Source organism: Oncorhynchus nerka, linkage group LG1 (assembly GCF_034236695.1).
Source record: "Oncorhynchus nerka isolate Pitt River linkage group LG1, Oner_Uvic_2.0, whole genome shotgun sequence".
Lineage (NCBI taxonomy): Eukaryota > Metazoa > Chordata > Actinopteri > Salmoniformes > Salmonidae > Oncorhynchus > Oncorhynchus nerka.
In genome coordinates, this window is record NC_088396.1 from 17,872,978 (window position 1) to 17,898,117 (window position 25,140).

Consider the following 25,140-nt stretch of genomic DNA (forward strand, 5'->3'; position numbering starts at 1 on the left):
ATAGTCGCAAAGGTGATCACATATCTGTCCCTGCTGGTGAAATATTGCAGGAAAACTATCATCAATCATATGGCCCTGGATTGGGTTTACCAGTATAGATGTCTGGTGCACCCTCCAACTTACAGGCTGACCCCCTTCCACTCCTTTTCCCGTTCCCTCTATCACTCCAGACTCCTTACCATGCTCACACCCCAGTGTCACTCATTGTAATGAAAACCTACCTCTGGAATTTCAGCAGAGAGAGAGAAAGAAAGAGTGTAGGGGAGAGAGTGGGAGAGAGAGAGTGGTAGAAGAGGAATCAGAGAGAGGGAGAAGAGAGAAGGAAGAGGAGGATACATATCACAGAGGCTTCTATCAGGAGAGTGAAAAAGAGTGAGAGAGGAATAGAGAGAGAGAAAAGTCTACTTACTAGAGGGGAGTGTGTGTGTGGTGGGGAAACACTAGACTCAATTGGGACTTGGGCTGGGACCCCTGTGTTAGTGCATGGAGCAATAGCAAGCCCTTGGGAGGAGCAGAGCACCACCGAGCAAGAAACAGAGTGAGTGAGAGCTTCTGTGAGAAACACAGAGAGAGATAGTGAGAGAACGTGAGCTGTACCCTGTGAAAAACATGCAGACTCTCAGCTGGATCGGTGCACTCTTCGTCCTGTTCTATGTTTCCTCTGGAAGTGCAGGCGCCAACAGGTAAGTGAGCAATCAATCAATCAATCCTATGTGCTGCTGTAGGAAACGATTGTCAGAGAGATATAAATGTTCATACAGTATAATATAGTTCATGCTGCTGTCATTGTATCTGTTCACTCTGATGCCTGCAGCAGGTGTAAAGCTCAGTGTTTATTGGTATGATTCATCTGGATAGTAGAGCATTCAGTATGGACATTCCACTGCAGGGTCAAGGGAACAGCACTGCAAAAGCAATTGTCACATCCCTAGCTAACACTCCTAGCAGCTACTAGCAGACACAGCTGTGTGTTTTAAGTGTTGTAAATGCATTATATTCCATTACTTATATAAGTATTATAAACTGGGTGGTTCGAGCCCTGAATGCTGATTGACTGACAGCCGTGGTATATCAAACCGTACACCACGGGTATGACAAAACATGTATTTTTACTGCTCTAATTACATTGGTAACCCGTTAATAATAGCAAAAAAGTACCTCTGGGGTTTGTGGTCCAATATGTGTCCAATATACCATGGCTGAGGGAGTTATCCAGGCACTTCGCGTTGTGTCGTGCATAAGAACAGCCCTTAGCCATGGTATATTGGCCATATACCACACCCCTTCGTGCCTTATTTCTCAAGTAGAAGTCGCCTCTTATTGAACTGCCATTACCAGTAGCCTGATCCTAATTTTAACTAATGAGACATGTGACATGCTCATTTTAGTAATTTAGCAGCCACTTTTATACAGGGTGACTCAGTTTAGCTAATGACAATCACAGGCATGTCAGTTGGTTTCAATATGTAATAATGGGAAAAGTGGTGTTTTGGTGCAATGCATGCCCTCACTCTCAGGCTGTCTGCGCCTTGGCCAGTGTGAGGTATGGGGGCTGTGTCAGGCACTGTTAATCACCGAAGGACACCTGTCACACTTAGGGGCCCCTAGCCCTCTCCTCCTGTAGGCTATTCTGGTTGATTTCTACCAGGTCTCAGATTCTTCCAGTCCCCTTGAGCCAGGGCTGCTTTTAGGAAGCCATGAGGGGAACGCCAGAATGCCAAATATTTGGGCCATTTGAATTTGGCACTGGGTTAGAGGGCTCCTCAGATCAAAAGGTTTCCCCAGCCAGGTGTGTGCTTCAAAAGTCAAAGTTATTTTATGATCCTTGCACTTCCAGCAATGACAGGGGAAGCAGCAGATTGACATCCCATCCCAATTTAATTTACAGTAAAAATATATGTGCAATTCAATCACTATGCATATCATTCATTTCCAAAGTGCTGACTTGATGATGGTCACTTTAAGTGTAATCAGATGAGGGTCATGAAAATGGAGGGAATAGGTTCCTGCTTGAGTTATTCATGAAACGCTGTAAGGACTTTAAGGAGTGACTGATTAAGTGTAAGTAGAGAGTATAACATGCTCTTTTACCAATCTGTAACCTACATCCTGTCAGGCTGTCTGCTCTCCATAGAGAGCCCCCTTTTTCTTCCTATAGGAGGGAGCCGGGGGGGATTTGATTTGGCCTGTTAGTTTTCCAAACCACTGCCACGGTGCTATTAGGGCCACAATTAGCTGGGGTGTCTGCAAAGATGCATTTGAGATGCCTATATTAGACTACATGTTGAAGTCAAATGTCACCAAAAAGTAGCCGGGGGATGTGTCCTACAGTGGCTTGCAAAAGTATTCACCCCCCTTGGCATTTCCCGATTTTGTTGCCTTACAACCGGGAATTAAAATAGATTTTTTTGGGGGGGTTGAATAATTTGATTTACACAACATGCCTACCACTTTGAAGATGCAAATATTTTTATTGTGAAACAAACAAGAAATAAGACGAAAAAAAACAGAACTTGAGCATGCAAAACTTTTCACCCCCCCCCAAAGTCAATACTTTGCAGAGACACCTTTTGCAGCAATTACAGCTGCAAGTCTCTATATGTCTCTATAAGCTTGGCACATCTAGCCACTGGGATTGTTGCCCATTCTTCAAAGCAAAACTACTCCAGCTCCTTCAAGTTGGATGGGTTCCGCTGGCGTACAGCAATACTTAAGTCATACCACAGATTCTCAATTGGATTGAGGTCTGGGCTTTGACTAGGCCATTCCAAGACATTTAAATGTTTCCCCTTAAACCACTCAAGTGTTGCTTTAGCAGTATTCTTAGCTTCATTTTCCTGCTGGAAGGTGAACCTCCGTCCCAGTCTCAAATCTCTGGAACACTGAAACAGGTTTCCCTCAAGAATTTCCTGTATTTAGTGCCATCCTTCAACTCTGACCAGATTCCTAGTCCCTGCCAATGGAAAAACATCCCCACATCATGATACTGCCACCATGGTGGTCTTGAGGTGTTGGGTTTTCTTTTTTAAGCAAAAAAGCTCAATTTTAGTCTCATCTGACCAGAGTACCCTCTTCCATATGTTTGGGCAGTCTCCCACATGCCTTTTGGCGAACACCAAACGTGTTTGCTTATTTTTTTCCTTAAGCAATGGCTTTTTTCTGGCCACTCTTCCATAAAGCCCAGCTCTGTGGAGTGTACGGCTAAAATTGGTCCTACGGACAGATACTCCAATTTCCGCTGTGGAGCTTTGCAGCTCTTTCAGGGTTATCTCTGGTCTCTTTGTTGCCTCTGATTAATGCCCTCCTTGCCTGGTCCGTGAGTTTTGGTGGGGGGCCCTCTCTTGGCAGGTTTGTTATGGTGCCATTTTCTTTCTATTTTTTAATAACGGATTTAATGATGCTTCGTGGGATGTTGAAAGTTTCTGATATTTTTTTATAACCCAACCCTGATCTGTACTTCGCCACAACTTTGTCCCTGACCTGTTTGGAGAGCTCCTTGGTCTTCATGGTGCCGCTTACTTGGTGGTGCCCCTTGCTTAGTGGTGTTGCAGACTCTGGGGCCTTTCAGAACAGGTGTAGATATACTGAGATCATGTGACACTTAGATTGCACACAGGTGGACTTTATTTAACTAATTATATGACTTCTGAAGGTAATTGGTTGCACCAGATCTTATTTAAGGGCTTCATGGCAAATGGGGTGAATACATATACGCGCACCACTTTCCGTTTTTATTTTTGGGAATTTTTTTAAACAAGTTATATATTTTTTTATTTTCACTTCACCAATTTGGACTATTTTGTGTATGTCCATTACATGAAATCCAAATAGAAATGCATTAAAATTACAGGTTGTAATGCAAGAAAATTGGAAAAACACGAAGTGGGATGAATACTTTTACAATGCACTGTACTAATCACCCCAATCAACCCCAAACACGTACCACAAAGTACCCCAACTCGTGACTCCACCATTTTTGACTCTGACTTGGACTCGACTCGGACTTAGCCATAGGGACTCGTGACTCGATTCGGACTCGAGCACAATGGACTTGGGACTCAACTCTGACTCGAGGTTTAGTGACTAAAACACTGCCCAAAGTAACCCAAATCAACTCCAAACAAGTACCCCAAAGTATGCCAAACAAGCCCAAACATGTAACCCAAAGGACCCCAAACCTGTACCCCAAAAACCTGTACCCCACCATAAAAAAACAAACAGGTACCCAAAAGTACCACAAAAAGGTATCTTAGGTACATTGCCAGGTTACTGACCTTCTCCCTGTAGGCTGTCTAATCGCTGTTGGTGATCAGGCTTACCACCGCCATGTCGTCAGTAAACCTGATGATGGTGTTCGAGTCTACGTGGTCACACAGTCGTGTCTGAACAGGGAGTACAGAAGGGGACTAAACACACACCCCTGGGGGGGCCCTGTGTGGCACCTTATCTAAGCTTTTAAAAATAAATAAGGCAAGCATTGTCTGGATGAAGCCTGTGCATTATTATTTATTGGACAATGCACTTGAAATGAAAAAAAGCCTTATTGATCAACATTTGAGCCTCAGGGAATCTGTCAAAGATAATATGTATACTGTAAATAATATAAAAAATATGCATTTACGCTTAAATTCTCGCAACTATCTGATTCCCACCTATATTTTCACTACTTTTCACTGCATTCTCCTGGGTCAGATCTATAAAAGTTGGTGGTACTTTCAGGTACCTGTTTGGGGTTGTTTGAGGTTGCTTGGTATATTTTGGGGCACCTGGGGTTGTTTGGGGTGCTTTGGAGTACCTGTTTAGGGTTGTTTGTCTTTGGAGGGGTACACTAATTTAGTGATCCAATTCTCTTCTCTATTTGATGCATATTTACTGCAAGTTGTGTTTATTTGGGTATTTGTTTTTATTCTGCAATCCATTATCAAGTTATGATCATGATTCAACTGGCCCTCAAGGAATGGAACCAAAGATCTAACAGGGTAGAGCTGTGTATCACCTATTTCCCCTGTCCTTTATGTGCACAGGCACCGCAGACAAGTCCCCGCCGGTGGCCAACCAGGTGTATGTCGCTTTGGCAGGAGACTAGAGTGTTGCTATGGCTGGAAAAAGAACAGCAAAGGACAATGTGAAGGTAAGCATCTCAACAAAACAAGCTGTGATTACGTTTAGTCAAAATGTACTGTATTTGACCTTGTCATGTTGCTTGTTTGTATGGTGAATAGAAATGTATTTGTATAGCTCTGCTCATCAATTGAACTTTTTCTTTGTTTCGTTGAATGAAAATATTGTATACTGTAAATAGATATTCAAAGAATGGAAACCTCAAGTTTAAGAACTCAAATTGTTCTCCACAATAATGGGTTTTCACATGTGTTATTCTTTGTGGCTGGGTATTTTCTTGCACCAGAAGAAATATGGACTAAATTACCTCTGGGATAGTAAAACTGGCATGTTTGAACCTCAGTGAACCTGCATAACTTCTCTTATTGCCGCTGGTGGTATTTCTCTCCTTGAATGCTTTACCAGCTCAGTGTGAACATGGCTGCAAGCACGGAGAGTGTGTTGGCCCCAACAAATGCAAGTGTTACCAGGGATACACCGGAAAGACGTGCAATCAAGGTCAGTGGGGTAACTAGAGTCAATAGAATGAGGGTCAAAGGTCAGAGAAATGTGAGCCAAAGTGGTCTCTTTATGGAGATCAACTTGCAGCTCAGATTTGTAGCCTGTCTCTGTAGTTATGCCTCTCTACTTCACAAGCCCCTGATACAGTGCCTTGCAAAAGTATTCACCCCCCTTGGCATTTTTCCTATTTTGTTACAAACTGTACTTTTTATTTTTTATGTAACGTAATGGACATACACAAACTAGTCCAAATTGGAGAAGTGAAATTAAAAATATAACTGGTTTAAAAAACGGAAAAGTGGTGCGTGCATATGTGCTATAAAGCCCCTAAATAAGATCTGGTGCAACCAATTACCTTCAGAAGTCATATAATTAATTAAATAAAGTCCACCTGTGTCAAATCTAAGTGTCACATGATCTGTCACATGATCTCGGTAGATATACACCTGTTCTGAAAGGCCCCAGAGTCTGCAACACCATTAAGCAAGGGGCACAACCAAGCAAAAAGTTGTGGAGAAGTACAGATCAGGGTTGGGTTATAAAAAACGGGGGGGGGGTGAATAGTTATGCACACTCACATTTTTTTTGTGTTATTTCTTGTTTCTTTCACAAAAATATTTTACTTCTTCAAAGTGGTAGGAATGTTGTGTAAATCAAATGATACAAACCCCCCCAAAAAAATATATTTTAATTCCAGGTTGTAAGGCAACAAAATAGGAAAATGCCAAGGTGGGTGAATACTTTCGCAAGGCACTGTAAATCACTTGATCATCCTGTTGATACCTTTTAAAGATGCCTCAATATTTCAATACCAAACTATTCATTTTCTGCTATATAGAATACTTAATCTGGAGAAACCTAAAATGTATTCAATATGTTACCCCTGGGACCACGTAAGATATGATGTCCATGGGACAATATTCAAGTTTGATGTCTCTGGTGAAGCCAACATAGACTTATAGAAGCCACAGGTGCATTATTTCTGATTACAAACTAATATAGTATGGCCATAAATATCCCTGAAGTACATAACTGAGGACGACTGTCTGTCTCTCTGTCCAGATCTGAATGAGTGTGGCCTGAAGCCCCGTCCCTGTGAGCATCGCTGCATGAACACCCATGGCAGCTACATGTGCTACTGCCTCAACGGATACACCCTAATGCCTGATGGCTCCTGTACCAGTGAGTGGGCACTGTAACCTCTACTTTACCTGCTTCTATTCACTCAAAAAATGGTGTTAGTTTTATATTGTACCAGTACTGTTTAAGAAGTTCTCTTTTCTGTGTGTGTGTGTGTGTGTGTGTGTGTGTAGACTCCAGGACGTGCTCCCTAGCCCACTGTCAGTATGGCTGTGAGGAGGTACAGGGGGAGATCCGTTGTCTCTGCCCGTCTGCAGGTCTGCAGCTGGGGCCGGACGAGAGGACCTGCGTGGGTGAGTACCACCACCTTGGACCACCAACCCTGACACTACAGTATATCACTTCATGAGGAGTTCATGCTGGTTCTCACTGGACCACTCCACCTCATAGATTAGCAGCTACTGAACACAATCAGAAGGGGTCAACATGTTGGAGCTTTGTAAAGCTCTGTGAAGCCTCCATTATGTGGTTTCACATTCCTGCTCCATCTCAAGGCTTCTCACATAAGAACTTAATCATCTGTAGCAGCCGGTTGGACAAAATGGGGTAGTGTTTCTTCCCACAAAACTACTTGTGTGGATTGGGAGCCATTGTCCCATTGTGGTGCTAAACTAAAGTGTTGACATTGATCCAAATATTTAACCCTATGCTTCAATGTAGAAAACAGAACCTGGTCATTCCATGTTTATTCAAATCTGTCTGTCTTCCTCCCTTATGCCTAGATATTGATGAATGTGTAACTGGGATGAACCTGTGCCCATACAACAGACAGTGTGTCAACACATTTGGTAGCTACTACTGCAAGTGCCAGAATGGCTACGATCTGACATATGTTAGTGGGAAATATGACTGTGTAGGTAAGGTATACAATCATTTCACATGCAACAATTTACTTTAAAACAATCTGTGAGGAGATATCAGATCAGTAAATGTATTTTTCAGACAATGACGAGTGTGCGGCGAACACACACAAGTGCAGCCACCATGCAGTCTGTCTGAACACTCAGGGATCCTACAAGTGCAAGTGCAAGCAAGGCTTCCGTGGCAGTGGCTTCGAATGCTCTGGTGAGACCTGAACAGATTTACTATTCATCAATCATCAGAACATTCTTAGAGGAAAAACCATTTGATAGAAAAGTTGTTGATGTGGAAGGGGGCCACAATCGGAAGTTTACATACACCTTAGCCAAATACATTTAAACTCAGTTTTTCAAAACTCCTGACATTAAATCCTTAAAAACAATCCCTGTCTTGGATCAGTTAGGATCACCACTTTATTTTAAGAATGTGAAATGTCAGAATAATAGAAGAGAGAATGATTTATTTCAGCTTTAATTTCTTTCATCACATTCCCAGTGGGTCAGAAGTTTACATACACTCAATTAGTATTTGGTAGTATTGCCTTTTAAATTGTTTAACTTGGGTCAAACGTTTCCGGTAGCCTTCCACAAGCTTCCCACAATAAGTTGGGTGAATTTTGGCCCATTCCTCCTGACAGAGCTGGTGTAACTGAGTCACACACGCTTTCTCAGTTCTGCCCACACATTTTCAATGGGATTGAGGTCAGGGCTTTGTGATGGCCACTCCAATACCTTGACTTTGTTGTCATTAAGCCACTTTGCCACAACTTTGGAAGTATGCTTGGGGTCATTGTCCATTTGGAAGACCCATTTGCGACCAAGCTTTAACTTTCTGACTGATGTCTTGAGATGTTGCTTCAATGTATCCACATAATTTTCATCCCTCATGATGCCATCTATTTTGTGAAGTGCACCAGTCCCTCCTGCAGCAAAGCACAACATGATGCTGCCACCCCCGTTCTTCACGGTTGAGATGGTGTTCTTTGGGTTGCAAACATCCCCCTTTTCCTTCAAACAAAATGATGGTCATTATGGCCGAACAGTTCTATTTTTGTTTCATCAGACCAGAGGACATTTCTCCGTGTGCAGTTGCAAATTGTCGTCTGGCTTTTTTATGGCGGCTTTGGAGCAGTGGCTTCTTTCTTGCTGAGCGGCCTTCCAGGTTATCTCGATATAGGACTCGTTTTACTGTGGATATAGATACTTTTGTATCTGTTTCCTCCAGCATCTTCACAAGGTCCTTTGCTGTTGTTCTGGGATTGATTTGCTCTTTTCGCACCAAAGTACGTTCATCTCTAGGAGCCAGAACGTCTCCTTCCTGAGCGGTATGAGGGCTGCGTGGTCCCATGGTGTTCATACTTGCGTACCATTGCTTGTTCATATGAACGTGGTACCTTCAGGCATTCAGAAATTACTCCCAAGGATGAACCAGACTTGTGGAGGTGTACAATTTTTTTTCTGAGGTCTTGGCTGATTTCTTTTGATTTCCCCATGATGTCAAGCAAAGAGGTACTGAGTTTGAAGGTAGGCCTAGAAATACATCCACAGGTTCACCTCCAATTGATTAAAATTATGTCAATTAGCCTATCAGAAGCTTCTAAAGCCATGACATCATTTTCTGGAATTTTCCAAGCTGTTTAAATGCACACTCAACTTAGTGTATGTAAACTTCTGACCCACTGAAATTGTCATACAGTGAATTATAAGTGAAATAATCTGTCTGTAAACAATTGTTGGAAAAATAACTTGTGTCATGCACAAAGTAGCCTAACCGACTTGCCAAAACTATAGTTTGTTAACAAGAAATTTGTGGAATGGTTGAAAAATGTGTTTTAATGCCTTCAACCTGGTGGGTGGGTGGGTATGTAGTAAACTTCCGACTTCAACTGTATATTCAGCTTTTATATCCGATACAAGGGTGAAAAGTCTCTCAGACAGTTATTTCACTATAGCATATTTTAACTGTGCTCTTAAAACATCAGCACTGCCAAAGCCAGTTTCCTGTTTTCAGACAACCCCTGCACTCTACAGATGTTACTCAGGGAGAGCCCCTGATTCAAATTACACCTGTGTAAATATCTGCTGTTCTACCGAACCCAGCCATCTGAAGGACAGAGGAAAGGAGAGGCATGTCTGTCTGTCTGTCTGTCTGTCTGTCTGTCTGTCTGTCTGTCTGTCTGTCTGTCTGTCTGTCTGTCTGTCTGTCTGTCTGTCTGTCTGTCTGTCTGTCTGTCTGTCTGTCTGTCTGTCTGTCTGTCTGTCTGTCTGTCTGTCTGTCTGTCTGTCTGTCTGTCTGTCTGTCTGTCTGTCTGTCTGTCTGTCTGTCTGTCGCAGAGGGGCCACAGTGCACTCTCTGAACCAGGCAGTTGGCACTAGCTGATGTAGCCTAGGTGACATGATAGGTGCGCCATGGCTTTGTGTAAACAAAGATGCCTTTATGTTTTTGTAGTCAAACCCTTTTATCAAAGCTCGTGGGACCAGGGAGACAAAGGCAGTGCAGATGATAATTTCCTCAATGGTGAGATGTGTATGGAATGCAACAAGGCTTTCCACTTCCTCTGTTCGCACCTCGCCCTGCAGCGTCCCCCACCCCCCTCCTACCTACCACTGTTGCTTTGTGAACTCCCCCTTCCTTCCCTCTCTCATGGCTCAAGGCTGGCTACATCCTATCCGCACCACACACAGCTTCATCTGCCATGTAGAAGTCAGCATGAAACCATTTTAGACTTTGCAAGTACATACAGTATATGGCTGAAGCTGGCTGTCATGCTTCCCATGCATGGAGTGTGATATTGCTGTCTGTTGTCCTACTCTATGTGCTCATCTTTCATGTCTATGACAACACGTTTACACGAAATAAACACATGTATTTCAATGAACAAGGTAAGTCTAATGAATTCTTTAGTCATATCCCAGCTTACCAATTTACTTAGGGTTACGCCGAGCTATTGGTTTTTTAAATTATGCGAGCAAAAACAATACTTAAACATGCTTATGTATATAATGAATATGAGTTTCGGGGGGTTAAAATTATTCAATATTACAGCATTAAACCTCACTTAAAGCATGTCAGAAAAAAAGTTATACATACACCTGAACTGGTTCTGCAGGAGATTAGTAAGAATGGCTCACCCCTTGGTAAGAATGGCTCACCCCTTGGTAAGAATGGCTCACCCCTTGGTAAGAATGGCTCACCCCTTGGTAAGAATGGCTCACCCCTTGTTAAAAAATGGCCTGAAAATGGAACCTTTTTCAAAATATCGCCCTTTTTAAATGATCTTTGTTAATTATATTATGAATAGGAAAAGTGGAGTTATGTCACATGTGCAGCTAACAAAAATATATGGAAATGTTTGTTCTATCCAAACTTACAACCAACTGATTGCAGCATTACAGCAAAAATGGAGAAGGTTAGTGGAAGGGGAACTTGTTTGTCTGCCCTTTATTAAAGACAAACATTGGCACACAAAAGTTGTCATGGATAGAAAAATAAACCAGTTTCATTTACGGACCAAATTGTTGACATCAGTGCCATAGAGGTTGCAAATTTCGATGTGCCGATTACATATCACATGGTTTATGAATTTAAATTCAAAACAACGCTTGATTCAAAACTTAAGAGTTTTTCTATTTAAATTATTATACAAAATTCTTGCCACCAACAGAATGTTATGTGTAAGGGGAATACAACCATCTCAGCTCTGCAGATTTAGCTGCAAAGAGAGAGAATCAATAGATGAATTATTAATTAAAAGATGTAAAAACAACATTTATTTTTGTCCATTCACTGGTGGGTGGGCCAATAAAATTAAAAAAAATATATTATATAAAGACAACAAGGTAAGTCATTAAGAAAAATTCCCATGACATACTCTCTGACAGGTTTTGGCTTTATAAACTATAATGGCTGTATAAACACAGGATTTATGCCTAAACTCTGGTATAACTGCATCAGATTCCACCTGTGATTGTAGTTCCAGAGGTCTGACCTGGTTCTTCTTCCTGCAGCTATCCCAGACTCCCCAGTGAGGCCCAGACTGCCAGGAAAGCTGGACAACGAGCAGATCAAGAACGTCATCCCCGAGCCCCAGGTGACCGTCCCCCCTCAGATACGCATGCAGCCCTTCGACTACGATGGCGAGACCTACATCGGTGGCTCAGAGAAGGTGGGCAAGGTGGACTTCACTAATGTAGGGGAGGAGGAAGAGGAGGAAGAGGAGGCAGATGTGGACAACCAACTCAATCCAAGAGGAGATGTTTTCAGTAAGCTTCATTTCCCTAACTCCTCCCCACTAATCCCCCTATTTATTTCCATCGTGGGTGGTCCCAAATCTGATTACACCAACACTGATCATATGGATTTTCACACACCATTACTGCTGTGGTGGTGTGTAGCACTCATAGTTACTCAGAAACACTGTCCCCCAGTTGCGTCACCTAAATAGGAATGGCAAGAACTTTGTGATGTATACTCTTCTTTTCACTCAGTTATATTTAGGGTTACACATGTTCTATGGCCAAATAGAACACTAAACAGGATGCTCTCAAACACATCTCTACCAGTCAAAGTTAGGTTAGATCACAGGGTTTTTGCTCTATGCTCTGTTCTGTGAGGGTTAGTGTAGCCTACAACGACCCTATGACCCTGCTGCCCATCTGTCTACTCTTTCTATTGGCTACCCCCATGCCTTCACAGAGACCCACAGTATATCCTCTCTGGGCATCTTTTACAGATGTCTCAAGACGGGGGGAATTTATGGAGTCTAATGTCTGGCCTAATTACAGCCCCCCCCCCCCCCCCTTCCAAACCTGACTCTACATTTCTCTGGCCGGCTGGCCTCAGGTTTCTTCCAAACCTGACTCTATATTTCTCTGGCTGGCTGGCCTCAGGTTTCTTCCAAACCTGACTCTACATTTCTCTGGCCAGCTGGCCTCAGGTTTCTTGGCCTTGCTTGAAGGAAGTCTTATCTATCTGTACTATGTATCTCTTGTCAACAGCCAGGGAGTTAAACTCATCGCCGTTGTTAAAATGAAGGGTACTATTTATTAGGTGTCTTTGACGTAAACCTGTGGTATACAATAAAATCTATATCGCTTATCAAACACAGTTCTACTTGATATACAGACATATGCATGCACATATGTCTAGGAAACTATGTATAAACATCATCTGAGCTTTTATTTTTATCTATAGGAGTCAGATGGTCCACTGTCACTTGACAGTTTTATTCAGAGACAGCAAGGACTGGGGAGTGCTTTGGATTCCTTTAAAGATCCACGCTTAGCTGGACTAAACGTATGGATTGAGTCCCTTCTGACTAACCTTGTTTAAGACATCTCAAAGCTGCAATGTGATGTCAGTCTGTCAGGCAGTGTAAGCTTGAGGATTACCATTCCACAATAAAAGGTCAGTTCTAAGCCCTGGACCTGAGTGTGTGTCAGGATTCAGCCTGTTGCTTCATGTTCTGGGGACTGAGTAGGTCTATGGCTTAGATTGAAAAGCTCATTCTCAGTAAGCAGCAGGGTTGGGCTCAAATTAAATTGAGAATGCCTCAAATTCTAGTTCAATTCTTGAATTTGAATTGAAGTAGTACATTTTGAACTAAAATAAATCACATTTAATTCAGTGAAAATCAATCAATTCCAATCCCTCTTCTATTCTGTATATAGGTGTAGTCTATACAAATATAAATATTCTACATACTGTAAATCATTAAACATGTCGTTATATACATGCATATCATTTTTGGGGAAACTGTTGAAATGAATGTTCAAGGAAAACATAACAAAACCTGTATGCAAATATTCTAAGTAATTATATTTCATTAATCACTTAAATTATGTTAAATTTGAGGGAAATACAACATTTCCCTCAGGATTCCTTTAAAAAGAAGTCAAATAAATGCAATGGTTGGTGGAAGTAAAATTGGCTATTCTAATCACTAAATTTAAAGTAGTATATGAACATTGATTTTAGAGAAATAAGGGTCATGTTCTATGGCTGAGTGGAATTTCTTTGAAATGCACTGACTTAAATTCTACTTCCTGTCACTCAAACTCTAATTCTACATCCTGTGGGGTATGTCCAATTAAATTTGAATTTCAACTCATGAGTTGAATGGGAGTCAAATCGAAAATGTTTAATTGAGCCCAACCCTGGTAAGCAGAGAATGGCCTCTTTCACATATTAGATTCACATGTTGTAAATACAACACATCCTGTGAGGTATAAATTGCCAATGTGGTTGGAAGACAAGACAACAACACATTAGCTTACGCTAGAAGAGCTCTTCCAGTGGTATGTGTTACCTCCAACCCTAAATAAGATGTAGCAGAGAGTGAATATATTCAACCATGGAGTTTAACTAAGTTACTGTTAAATGCATTAGTGTAAAGTACTTAAGTAAAAATACTTTAAAGTACTACTTAAGTTTTTTGGGGGGTATTTATATTTATTTTGAATGCTTCGCAGCACAGGAAAATTGACAAATTCACGCACTTATCAAGATAACACATGGTCATCCCTACTGCCTCTGGCTTGGCAGACTCACTAAACACAAATTAGTATTTTGTAAATAAGTGTTCCCCTGACTATCCATAAATTCTAAAAACATGAAAATGGCATTAAGGAATCTGCTTAACTTGATATAAGGAATTGTAATTGATTTACATTTTTACCTTTGATACATTTGATATATTTTAGCAATTACATTTACTTTTGATACTTAAGTATATTTAAAACTGAATACATTTAGACTTTTACTCAAGTAGTATTTTACTGGCTGACACTTGAGTAACTTTCTATAAATGTATCTATACTTTCACTCAAGAATGACAACTTGGTACTTTTTCCACCACTGGTTAAATGCTGTGTGTTAAATGCTGCGTATGGTTCAGTACATGCTCTACGCATGTTGGTTGCTGTAATAAACTACATCTGGTCGTAGTGTTTGAAAGAGTATTCTGTTTCACCCCTGCCATTTGCCATTGACAATTGAAAGGAAACTAAGGCCAGAAAAACAGCTGTGCTGAATACCGGTGTGACAATCCCACACAGCCAAGCCTGGGAAAGAGGTGGACGCACTGAGGCCATCAGTCAAACTGTCAAACAGAATAACTTCTCTAACCTTCACTGGCCATGGGCTGAAACTGAAAGTTGAAAAGCAAGTAGAAACCCTTGAGAGAAGGTCATTTAATTTGACTTGTGGGAAAGAAATATATATTTTTTTAAATGTATTTAACTAGGCAAGTCAGTTAAGAACAAATTATTATTTTCAATGACAACAGATTTGTACCTTGTGGATTTGAACTTGCAACCTTGCGGTTACTAGTCCAACACTCTAATCACTGGGCTACCCTGCCGCCCCAGCATATCATGAGGAACACAGGAGATTGGGGGCATCTTAATTGGGGAGGACGAGCTGATGTGGGTGTAATGGTTTCAAATACATCAAACACAGGTATTGATGCCATTCCATTCGCTCTGTTCCAGCCATTATTATGAGCCGTCCACTGCTGAGGAGACACCGTAGCATAGAGATGAGTATTTTGAGGCCAGGATGCATAAAAGCAATGAAATATGCCTTTCATGCCAAGTCGATCCTTTTGTGCAGATACAACATATGGCCTCAAAGACAGTGGAGCTTGTAACTCTTGGGATAAAACACACATGCACATAAGTTGCCTCTGTAGCTATCTGGTTTAGATAGCTAGGATTATTATTATTATTGGCTCTTCATTTTAAGATGAGTGTGGGCAAAGGATCACACGTGATGATATGCCTCTCAGTGAGACAGTAACAAGGCTGCCTTTCGCGGCTAATGTTGATCTCTTTAAGGAAACAAGTGAGACAGCAGCCTGAGCCTTCGTCAGGATGTCTCAAATAGCAAGAGGAGACAGGCCCCAAGACATTCATCAGCTCCATGGAGGAATTCCACTCTGCCGCCATGTGAGCGCCTTGGGATACACTCAGCTCTCCTTGCAGAGGGTGCAGAGGCTCCGAGCCTTTTATTATCATCCCCCAGAACAGCTGTTGAGCAAACAGACCTGACTCCCTGACAGAGAGAGTCTGTCATCAGCTCCTCAAATCCCCTCAAACCCCAACCCTCTCTGGCTGGGCAGGTTCAATTAGCAAAGCCTCTGTACATCTGGTTGTCTAGAGCAACTCAGTGAAGGGGGACGTTTGTTGGGAGAGCTTTAAGATGCTTCAGTTATAATATCCTAAATGTCAACAGGGCAGGCTTCCACTTGCAGGCTTCCACTTCCCTGACTGGCTTTTGTTTTATGATGGGAAATCTTTCCACAGCATAATCATCTGGATGGTCTTCATGGACCACATATTTTCAGAAGAATGCTTGGAACTGAAATGGCATGTTTTGATAGAGCTATATTAAGCATTCATAACTGTTTAGACAAGGTTATACCTACACACTAATTAAGGTGGTTAAAATCCTGTTTCAATATGTCTTGTCTTATGTCTTGCCTTTTTGTGCTTTCAGTGGAAGTGAACTACATTATCTTGATATTTTGATGGACCATATTATAACAGAGTTCTCTCTTTCCCGAAGCAGATCCAGAGGACTTTGAGTCAGTATTTGGTCCTCCAACAGAAGTCAAAGAGATTGAAATAACTCCAGCCCAGGAAGGTAATCCTTGGTTTAGTTTTTGACATAAGGTGGGTAAGAAATAATACCTTTCTAATTACTGTGAATCGTTGACATCTGACTGTGCCCTCCAGAGTTCTTCATGGACTGCAACTTTGATCAGGGTGCTTGTGAGTGGGTGCAGGACAAGGACGACAACGTTGACTGGAGCGTGTCCTACCATGAAAACGGTACATATCATAATGCTAATGGGGCATTAATAGTATTTCTGCCTCCTATATTTGCCATGTAAATGCATATAGGTTTATACAATGACCGATAAGGTAAATATATTTATTATCCACATGATCATCTGAATCTATCTTCCAGAAATGGCTCTTTGCTGTGCTTAATCTATGCATTCCCAAATAGCTGTTAGTCATACGTTAACGACTATCACTGATCAACCTGTGTCCACTCCCTGATCCCTAACCCCCAGGTATGGAGTATTACATGGCTATGAGAGGTCTTCTGGCGGAGAAGAAGGACCAGGCTAGACTAAAGCTGCTCCTTAGTGACCGGGCCAAACAGGGAAGCTTCTGCCTCACCTTCAACTACCGCGTCACTGGAAAACAGGTGGGCTCGCTGCGAGTGCTGCTGAACAACAATGCCTACCCGGTGTGGGAGCAGAGCCGCAGCCAAGACCAGGACTGGCAGACAGAACTGCTCACTGTGGCCTGGAAGAACCAGGCCCCGGAATCTGTAAGTTACCATTCCATTCAAACACCTAGAGTGATAAAGGACACATATGGAATGCTGACAATGTCAGCAGATAATGGTACAGTACATTCAGAAAGTATTCAGACCCCTTCTTACATTACAGCGATATTCTAAAATTGATTGCATTAATTGTTTTCCTCATCTACACCCAAATCCCCATAACGACGATTTTTTGGATTTTTGCTCATTTATTTAAAAAAAATTAACAGCAATACCTATTTTACATACAGTACCAGGCAAAAGTTTGGACACACCTACTTATTCAATGGTTCTTCTTTATTTTTTACTATTTTAAAGATTGTAGAATAATAGGGAAGACATCAAAACTATGAAACAACACATGGAATCATGTACTAACCAAAAAAGTGTATATATATTTGAGATTCTTCAAAGTAGCCACCCTTTGCCTTGATGACAGCTTCGCACACTCTTGGCATTCTCTCAACCAGAGAATTCTTTGTAAATAAGAATTTGTTCTTAACTAACTTGCCTAGTTAAATAAAAATAAATAAATAAAAACTGCTTCATGAGGTAGTCACCTGGAATGCATTTCAATTAACAGGTGTGCTGTGTTAAAAGTTCATTTGTGGAATGTCTTTCCTTTTTAATGAGTTTGAGCCAATCAGTTGTGTTGTGACAAGGTAGGGTGATATACAGAAGATGGTATTTTACCAAATAGGGCTAAGTCCATATTATGGCAAGAACAGCTCAAATAAGCAAAGAGAAACAACAGCCTGTCGTTACTTTAAGACTTGAAGGTCTGTAAACCTGAAAATTTCAAGAATTTTCTTGAAGTGCGGTCGTAAAAACCATCAAGCTCTATGATGAAACTGGCTCTCATGAGGACCGCCACAGGAAAGGAAGACTCAGAGTTACCTCTGCTGCAGAGGATAAGTTCATTAGAGTTAACTGCACCTCAGATTGCAGCCCAAATAAATGCTTCACAGAGTTCAAGTAACAGACACATCTCAACATCAACTGTTCAGAGGATACTGCATGAATCAGGCCTTCGTGGTCGAATTGCTGCAAAGAAACCACTACTAAAGGACACCAATAAGAAGAGACTTGCTTGTGCCAAGAAACATGAGCAATGGACATTAGACCGGTGGAAATCTGTTATTTGGTCTAAACAATCGAAATTTGAGATTTTTAGTTCCAACCGCCGTGTCTTTGTGAGACGCAGAGAAGGTGAACGGATTATCTCTGTGTGTGTGGTTCTCACCGTGGAGCATGGAGGAGGAGGTGTGATGGTGTGGTGGTGCTTTAGTGGTGACACTCTGTGACTGATTTAGAATTCAAGGCACACTTAACCAGCATGGCTACCACAGTATTCTGCAGCGATACATTTACATTACATTACATTACATTTAAGTCATTTAGCAGACGCTCTTATCCAGAGCGACTTACAAATTGGTGCATTCACCTTATGACATCCAGTGGAACAGCCACTTTACAATAGTGCATCTAAATATTTTAAGGGGGGTGGGAAGGATTACTTTATCCTATCCTAGGTATTCCTTAAAGAGGTGGGGTTTCAGGTGTCTCCGGAAGGTGGTGATTGACTCCGCTGTCCTGGCGTCGTGAGGGAGTTTGTTCCACCATTGGGGGGCCAGAGCAGCGAACAGTTTTGACTGGGCTGAGCGGGAACTGTACTTCCTCAGTGGTAGGGAGACGAGCAGGCCAGAGGTGGATGAACGCAGTGCCCTTGTTTGGGTGTAGGGCCTGATCAGAGCCTGGAGGTACTGAGGTGCCGTTCCCCTCACAGCTCCGTAGGCAAGCACCATGGTCTTGTAGCGGATGCGAGCTTCAACTGGAAGCCAGTGGAGAGAGCGGAGGAGCGGGGTGACGTGAGAGAACTTGGGAAGGTTGAACACCAGACGGGCTGCGGCGTTCTGGATGAGTTGTAGGGGTTTAATGGCACAGGCAGGGAGCCCAGCCAACAGCGAGTTGCAGTAATCCAGACGGGAGATGACAAGTGCCTGGATTAGGACCTGCGCCGCTTCCTGTGTGAGGCAGGGTCGTACTCTGCGGATGTTGTAGAGCATGAACCTACAGGAACGGGCCACCGCCTTGATGTTAGTTGAGAACGACAGGGTGTTGTCCAGGATCACGCCAAGGTTCTTAGCGCTCTGGGAGGAGGACACAATGGAGTTGTCAACCGTGATGGCGATCATGGAACGGGCAGTCCTTCCCCGGGAGGAAGAGCAGCTCCGTCTTGCCGAGGTTCAGCTTGAGGTGGTGATCCGTCATCCACACTGATATGTCTGCCAGACATGCAGAGATGCGATTCGCCACCTGGTCATCAGAAGGGGGAAAGGAGAAGATTAATTGTGTGTCGACTGCATAGCAATGATAGGAGAGACCATGTGAGGTTATGACAGAGCCAAGTGACTTGGTGTATAGCGAGAATAGGAGAGGGCCTAGAACAGAGCCCTGGGGGGACACCAGTGGTGAGAGCACGTGGTGAGGAGACAGATTCTCGCCACGCCACCTGGTAGGAGCGACCTGTCAGGTAGGACGCAATCCAAGCGTGGGCCGCGCCGGAGATGCCCAACTCGGAGAGGGTGGAGAGGAGGATCTGATGGTTCACAGTATCGAAGGCAGCCGATAGGTCTAGAAGGATGAGAGCAGAGGAGAGAGAGTTAGCTTTAGCAGTGCGGAGCGCCTCCGTGATACAGAGAAGAACAGTCTCAGTTGAATTACTAGTCTTGAAACCTGACTGATTTGGATCAAGAAGGTCATTCTGAGAGCGATAGCGGGAGAGCTGGCCAAGGACGGCACGTTCAAGAGTTTTGGAGAGAAAAGAAAGAAGGGATACTGGTCTGTAGTTGTTGACATCGGAGGGATCGAGTGTAGGTTTTTTCAGAAGGGGTGCAACTCTCGCTCTCTTAAGGGAAGGGACGTAGCCAGCGGTCAGGGATGAGTTGATGAGCGAGGTGAGGTAAGGGAGAAGGTCTCCGGAAATGGTCTGGAGAAGAGAGGAGGGGATAGGGTCAAGCGGGCAGGTTGTTGGGCGGCCGGCCGTCAGAAGACGCGAGATTTCATCTGGAGAGAGAGGGGAGAAAGAGGTCAGAGCACAGGGTAGGGCAGTGTGAGCAGAACCAGCGGTGTCGTTTGACTTAGCAAACGAGGATCGGATGTCGTCGACCTTCTTTTCAAAATGGTTGACGAAGTCATCTGCAGAGAGGGGAGGAGGGGGGTGATTCAGGAGGGAGGAGAAGGTGGCAAAGAGCTTCCTAGGGTTAGAGGCAGATGCTTGGAATTTAGAGTGGTAGAAAGTGGCTTTAGCAGCAGAGACAGAAGAGGAAAATGTAGAGAGGAGGGAGTGAAAGGATGCCAGGTCCGCAGGGAGGCGAGTTTTCCTCCATTTCCGCTCGGCTGCCCGGAGCCCTGTTCTGTGAGCTCGCAATGAGTCGTCGAGCCACGGAGCGGGAGGGGAGGACCGAGCCGGCCTGGAGGATAGGGGACATAGAGAGTCAAAGGATGCAGAAAGGGAGGAGAGGAGGGTTGAGGAGGCAGAATCAGGAGATAGGTTGGAGAAGGTTTGAGCAGAGGGAAGAGATGATAGGATGGAAGAGGAGAGAGTAGCGGGGGAGAGAGAGCGAAGGTTGGGACGGCGCGATACCATCCGAGTAGGGGCAGTGTGGGAAGTGTTGGATGAGAGCGAGAGGGAAAAGGATACAAGGTAGTGGTCGGAGACTTGGAGGGGAGTTGCAATGAGGTTAGTGGAAGAACAGCATCTAGTAAAGATGAGGTCGAGCGTATTGCCTGCCTTGTGAGTAGGGGGAAGGTGAGAGGGTGAGGTCAAAAGAGGAGAGGAGTGGAAAGAAGGAGGCAGAGAGGAATGAGTCAAAGGTAGACGTGGGGAGGTTAAAGTCGCCCAGAACTGTGAGAGGTGAGCCGTCCTCAGGAAAGGAGCTTATCAAGGCATCAAGCTCATTGATGAACTCTCCGAGGGAACCTGGAGGGCGATAAATGATAAGGATGTTAAGCTTGAAAGGGCTGGTAACTGTGACAGCATGGAATTCAAAGGAGGCGATAGACAGATGGGTAAGGGGAGAAAGAGAGAATGACCACTTGGGAGAGATGAGGATCCCGGTGCCACCACCCCGCTGACCAGAAGCTCTCGGGGTGTGCGAGAACACGTGGGCAGACGAAGAGAGAGCAGTAGGAGTAGCAGTGTTATCTGTGGTGATCCATGTTTCCGTCAGTGCCAAGAAGTCGAGGGACTGGAGGGAGGCATAGGCTGAGATGAACTCTGCCTTGTTGGCCGCAGATCGGCAGTTCCAGAGGCTACCGGAGACCTGAAACTCCACGTGGGTCGTGCGCGCTGGGACCACTAGATTAGGGTGGCCGCGGCCACGCGGTGTGGAGCGTCTGTATGGTCTGTGCAGAGAGGAGAGAACAGGGATAGACAGACACATAGTTGACAGGCTACAGAAGAGGCTACGCTAATGCAAAGGAGATTGGAATGACAAGTGGACTACACGTCTCGAATGTTCAGAAAGTTAAGCTTACGTAGCAAGAATCTTATTGACTAAAATGATTAAAATGATACAGTACTGCTGAAGTAGGCTAGCTGGCAGTGGCTGCGTTGTTGACTTTGTAGGCTAGCTGGCAGTGGCTGCGTTGTTGACACTACACTAATCAAGTCGTTCCGTTGAGTGTAATAGTTTCTACAGTGCTGCTATTCGGGGGCTAGCTGGCTAGCTAGCAGTGTTGATTACGTTACGTTGCGTTAAAAGAACGACAATAGCTGGCTAGCTGACCTAGAAAATCGCTCTAGACTACACAATTATCTTTGATACAAAGACGGCTATGTAGCTAGCTATGTAGCTAGCTACGATCAAACAAATCAAACCGTTGTACTGTAATGAAATGAAATGAAAATGTGATACTACCTGTGGAGCGAGCGGAATGCGACCGGGTTGTTGAGTGCGGAAGTTCTATTCGGTAGACGTTGGCTAGCTGTTGGCTAGCTAGCAGTGTCTCCTACGTTAAGGACGACAAATAGCTGGCTAGCTAACCTCGGTAAATTAAGATAATCACTCTAAAACTACACACTCTAAACTACACAATTATCTTGGATACGAAGACAGCAAAGACAACTATGTAGCTAGCTAACACTACACTAATCAAGTCGTTCAGTTGAGTGTAATAGTTTCTACAGTGCTGCTATTCGGTAGACGGTGGACGTTTGCTAGCTGGCTAGCTGCTGGGCAGATAGCAGTGTAGACTACGTTAGGACGACGAAATACGATAATTACGCAATTATCTTTGATACAAAGACGGCTATGTAGCTAGCTAAGAAGAAATTGCTAAGATTAGACAAATCAAACCGTTGTACTATAATGAAATGTAATGAAATGTAATGAAAAGTTATACTACCTGCGGACCGAAGTGCGGATGCGACCGCTCGCTCCAACCCGGAAGTAAAAAAATAAATAAAAAAAATACGCCATTCCATCTGGTTTGTGCTTAGTGGGACTATCCGTTTTTCAACAGGACAATGAACCAACACATCTCCAGGCTGTGTAAGGGCTATTTGACCAAGGAGAGGGATGGAGTGCTGCATCAGATGACCTGGCCTCAACAATCACACAACATCAACCCAATTGAAATGAGTTGGGACCACAGAGTGAAGGAAAGCATCCAACAAGTGCTCAGCATATGTGGGAACTCCTTCAAGACTGTTGGAAAAGCATTCCTCATTAAGTTGGTTGAGAGAATGCCAAGAGTATGCATATTTTGGATTGTATATTTCTGCTTTGTCACTATGGGGTATTGTGTGAGATTGATGAGGGAAAAAACAATTCAATCAATTTTATAATAAGGCTGTGACGTAACAAAATGTGGAAAAAGTCAAGGGGTCTGAATACTTTACCAATCCACTGTATGTTCTATGACTGCCTGTATTTACTAGCACAATGTTTAGAGAGGTTTTTCATTTAATCACCACACTTGCCAATATGACCACTGTCGAAGCAAACAAGATACACTATACAAGTCCCAATTTCCAAAACACCTCATCAACATCTTTGCTCTCATCCTGCAGATCATCTTTGAAGCTGAGCGTGGGAATGGCGTTCGGGGAGAGATTGGGCTGGACAACGTGGTGCTGACCTCAGGCTCCTGTCAAGAGGAAGACTCTGCCATCTTTTAAACTGCTCAACTCAGTGACACTGTAGAATCAGTCCACTTTGTTTGACACACAGCTCAGAGGCAGAGCAGAAGTCTCTACCTTTAGTCTGCTCCTTTCAGAGAACAAGCACACATCTTCATAATCCCAAACTAAGGGTGTATTGTTCTGTACGTGCAACAATTATTGTTCAGCTGTCCACATTGGAAAGTGTTGCATAAGGGTTTGAGCAATGGTATGTGGAGGGATTTCTGCACGTTTCCAAGGCTCTGCTTTTGAAATGTTCTGTTAATTTGAGCCACCAAGACAAAGAGTAACGTCCACAAATAAATGATCCGACACATATATACAGTGCGGATTTCAATGTTCACAAATACTTTTCATTTTATTCAATTATTTTCACATTAACTATCATGGTTTTTATGTGAGAATATGGCATGTCTCCAAAATGTCTACAAAAAAAACAAAATTGTGTTGCTTTTTCATTTTTTAAGTGATAGTGAAATACTGCAGGTAGCTGCAATATAGACTTGTAGTTATGTGAAATCAAAATATGAATATTAGATTAATCAAGAAGTCTTCACTTGAAGGTTACTTGGTTTTTAAGATCATATTATGTGTATGTAACAATGAATAAACTGCTGTAAATTGCGCTTTCATATCGTAATACATAAAACATGTTTTTATAAGGACTCTGTCCATATTTCATTCTAATAGTCTTTGCTTGTGGTCACCAGCTGCTTGTCTATGAGGCCATGTATACTAAAATGGTCACAACCTCACACACCAAGCTTGATCTGTCATAACTGCTAGATATTAGTGAGCGATTAACCAACATTTCTGTTATTTGTAGGTTTTTAAACAACTAATTATTGATGTCGGTTCAGTTATTTGAATTCCAGTTCTTTAAAAAAAAATCTGTGAGCTAGATGCACAGTTTCTCTACAGATAAATCAGATTAAACTAGAACTGTGCGATGTAGTAGGGAGTTGTAGTTTCCAACTGGCCAGTTTCTCACAGAAAACATGGTATTCAACTACAATGACCATAATCCATTGAGCCCGCCTACTTGTCTCTTCTGTGTGGAGCAGACAGATGGAGAGAAGAGAGAATGCATGATTGAGAGGGATAGAAAGCAGTTGCTTTGCGGGGGAGGGATAGAAAGCAGTTGCTTCACAAGGTATTTCTACCAACTATTAAGTGATTAATAGTTGGTATTCAGCAGTCATAAAAGTATGCCTTATTTACTATGAACTACTAAAATAGTGATTTTGTCAGACAGTCTAGGCAGCAGCTCTATTCATGGGTTGCATGTTTTTTCACAATATTGTTTTGAACGTTATTGTTTTGGACTGAGTATTCTACTCAATGAGCACTGATGACGATTTCATCAAAAGTGCATTACAGTGCTACCGAGGGGTGCAGCGGTCTAAGGCAATGCATCTGGTGCAGGAGGCATCACTACAGTCCCTGGTTTGAATCCAGGGTGTATCACATCCTGCCGTGATTGGGAGTCCCAATCATAGCTGGTTGTGATACTGCCTAGAATCAAACCAGGGTCTGTAGTGACGCCTCTAACACTGAGATGCAGTGCATTAGACCACTGTGCCACTCGGGAGCCCCATGACGTGACAGAGATGACTTGGAATTAAATAATGAAGTCGTCAAATAAAACAAATGTAACATAAACAACAACTGAAATATTTTATTAATGTAAAGTAATGTGAATAAATAATAGTTAATAAGCAGTCATTTGCAGTCACTACTATCATGGGACTTTAATCGCTCAGCACTACTGCTAGAGAAACGCTGTTTGCCAAACTCATTCTCACAGAAAGCAACACATGTTCACTTAAAACAAATTAGTGGGGGAGTAGTGGAAAAGCCCTAGGGGCAGTAATACCAAACCTTTTTCAGTTACTGTACCACCAACTGGATTTTGCTCTGCCTGGAGTACCCCTGAAATACCTTGTGTGCATTTTACCAATAGGCCTATATTCAGTAGACCTATGGTCTGT

At 43.0% G+C, this 25,140-nt stretch overlaps 1 protein-coding gene across 3 annotated transcripts; it reads left to right on the plus strand.

The window, feature by feature from the left end:
• Window positions 1-281: 281 nt before the first annotated feature.
• Window positions 282-23,814, plus strand: egfl6 (EGF-like-domain, multiple 6). Of its 3 annotated transcripts, none has more exons than XM_029632710.2 (13): window positions 283-683; window positions 5,025-5,131; window positions 5,527-5,619; window positions 6,685-6,804; window positions 6,936-7,055; window positions 7,485-7,619; window positions 7,705-7,827; window positions 10,072-10,140; window positions 11,631-11,885; window positions 16,189-16,266; window positions 16,359-16,454; window positions 16,703-16,965; window positions 23,039-23,814. In XM_029632710.2, exons 1-13 carry the CDS (start codon window positions 610-612, stop codon window positions 23,144-23,146), a joined length of 1,641 nt encoding a protein of 546 aa, XP_029488570.1. In that variant the 5' UTR covers window positions 283-609; the 3' UTR covers window positions 23,147-23,814. The 3 variants fall into 3 exon arrangements, with proteins under 3 accessions (XP_029488750.1, XP_029488570.1, XP_029488661.1); XM_029632801.2 differs by having other exon boundaries at window positions 16,192-16,266; XM_029632890.2 differs by lacking the exon at window positions 10,072-10,140 and having other exon boundaries at window positions 282-683.
• The last annotated feature ends 1,326 nt before the right edge of the window (window positions 23,815-25,140 follow it).

What these genes read in the sequence shown, in the direction of transcription:
- egfl6 (XM_029632710.2), top strand. Translation starts at nt 610, where the DNA reads ATGCAGACTCTCAGCTGGATCGGTGCACTCTTCGTCCTGTTCTATGTT. An exon ending in GGAAGTGCAGGCGCCAACAG is followed by an intron (nt 684 to 5,024) that starts GTAAGTGAGCAA and finishes TTATGTGCACAG; the next exon opens with GCACCGCAGACAAGTCCCCG. An exon ending in AATAACTCCAGCCCAGGAAG is followed by an intron (nt 16,267 to 16,358) that starts GTAATCCTTGGT and finishes TGTGCCCTCCAG; the next exon opens with AGTTCTTCATGGACTGCAAC.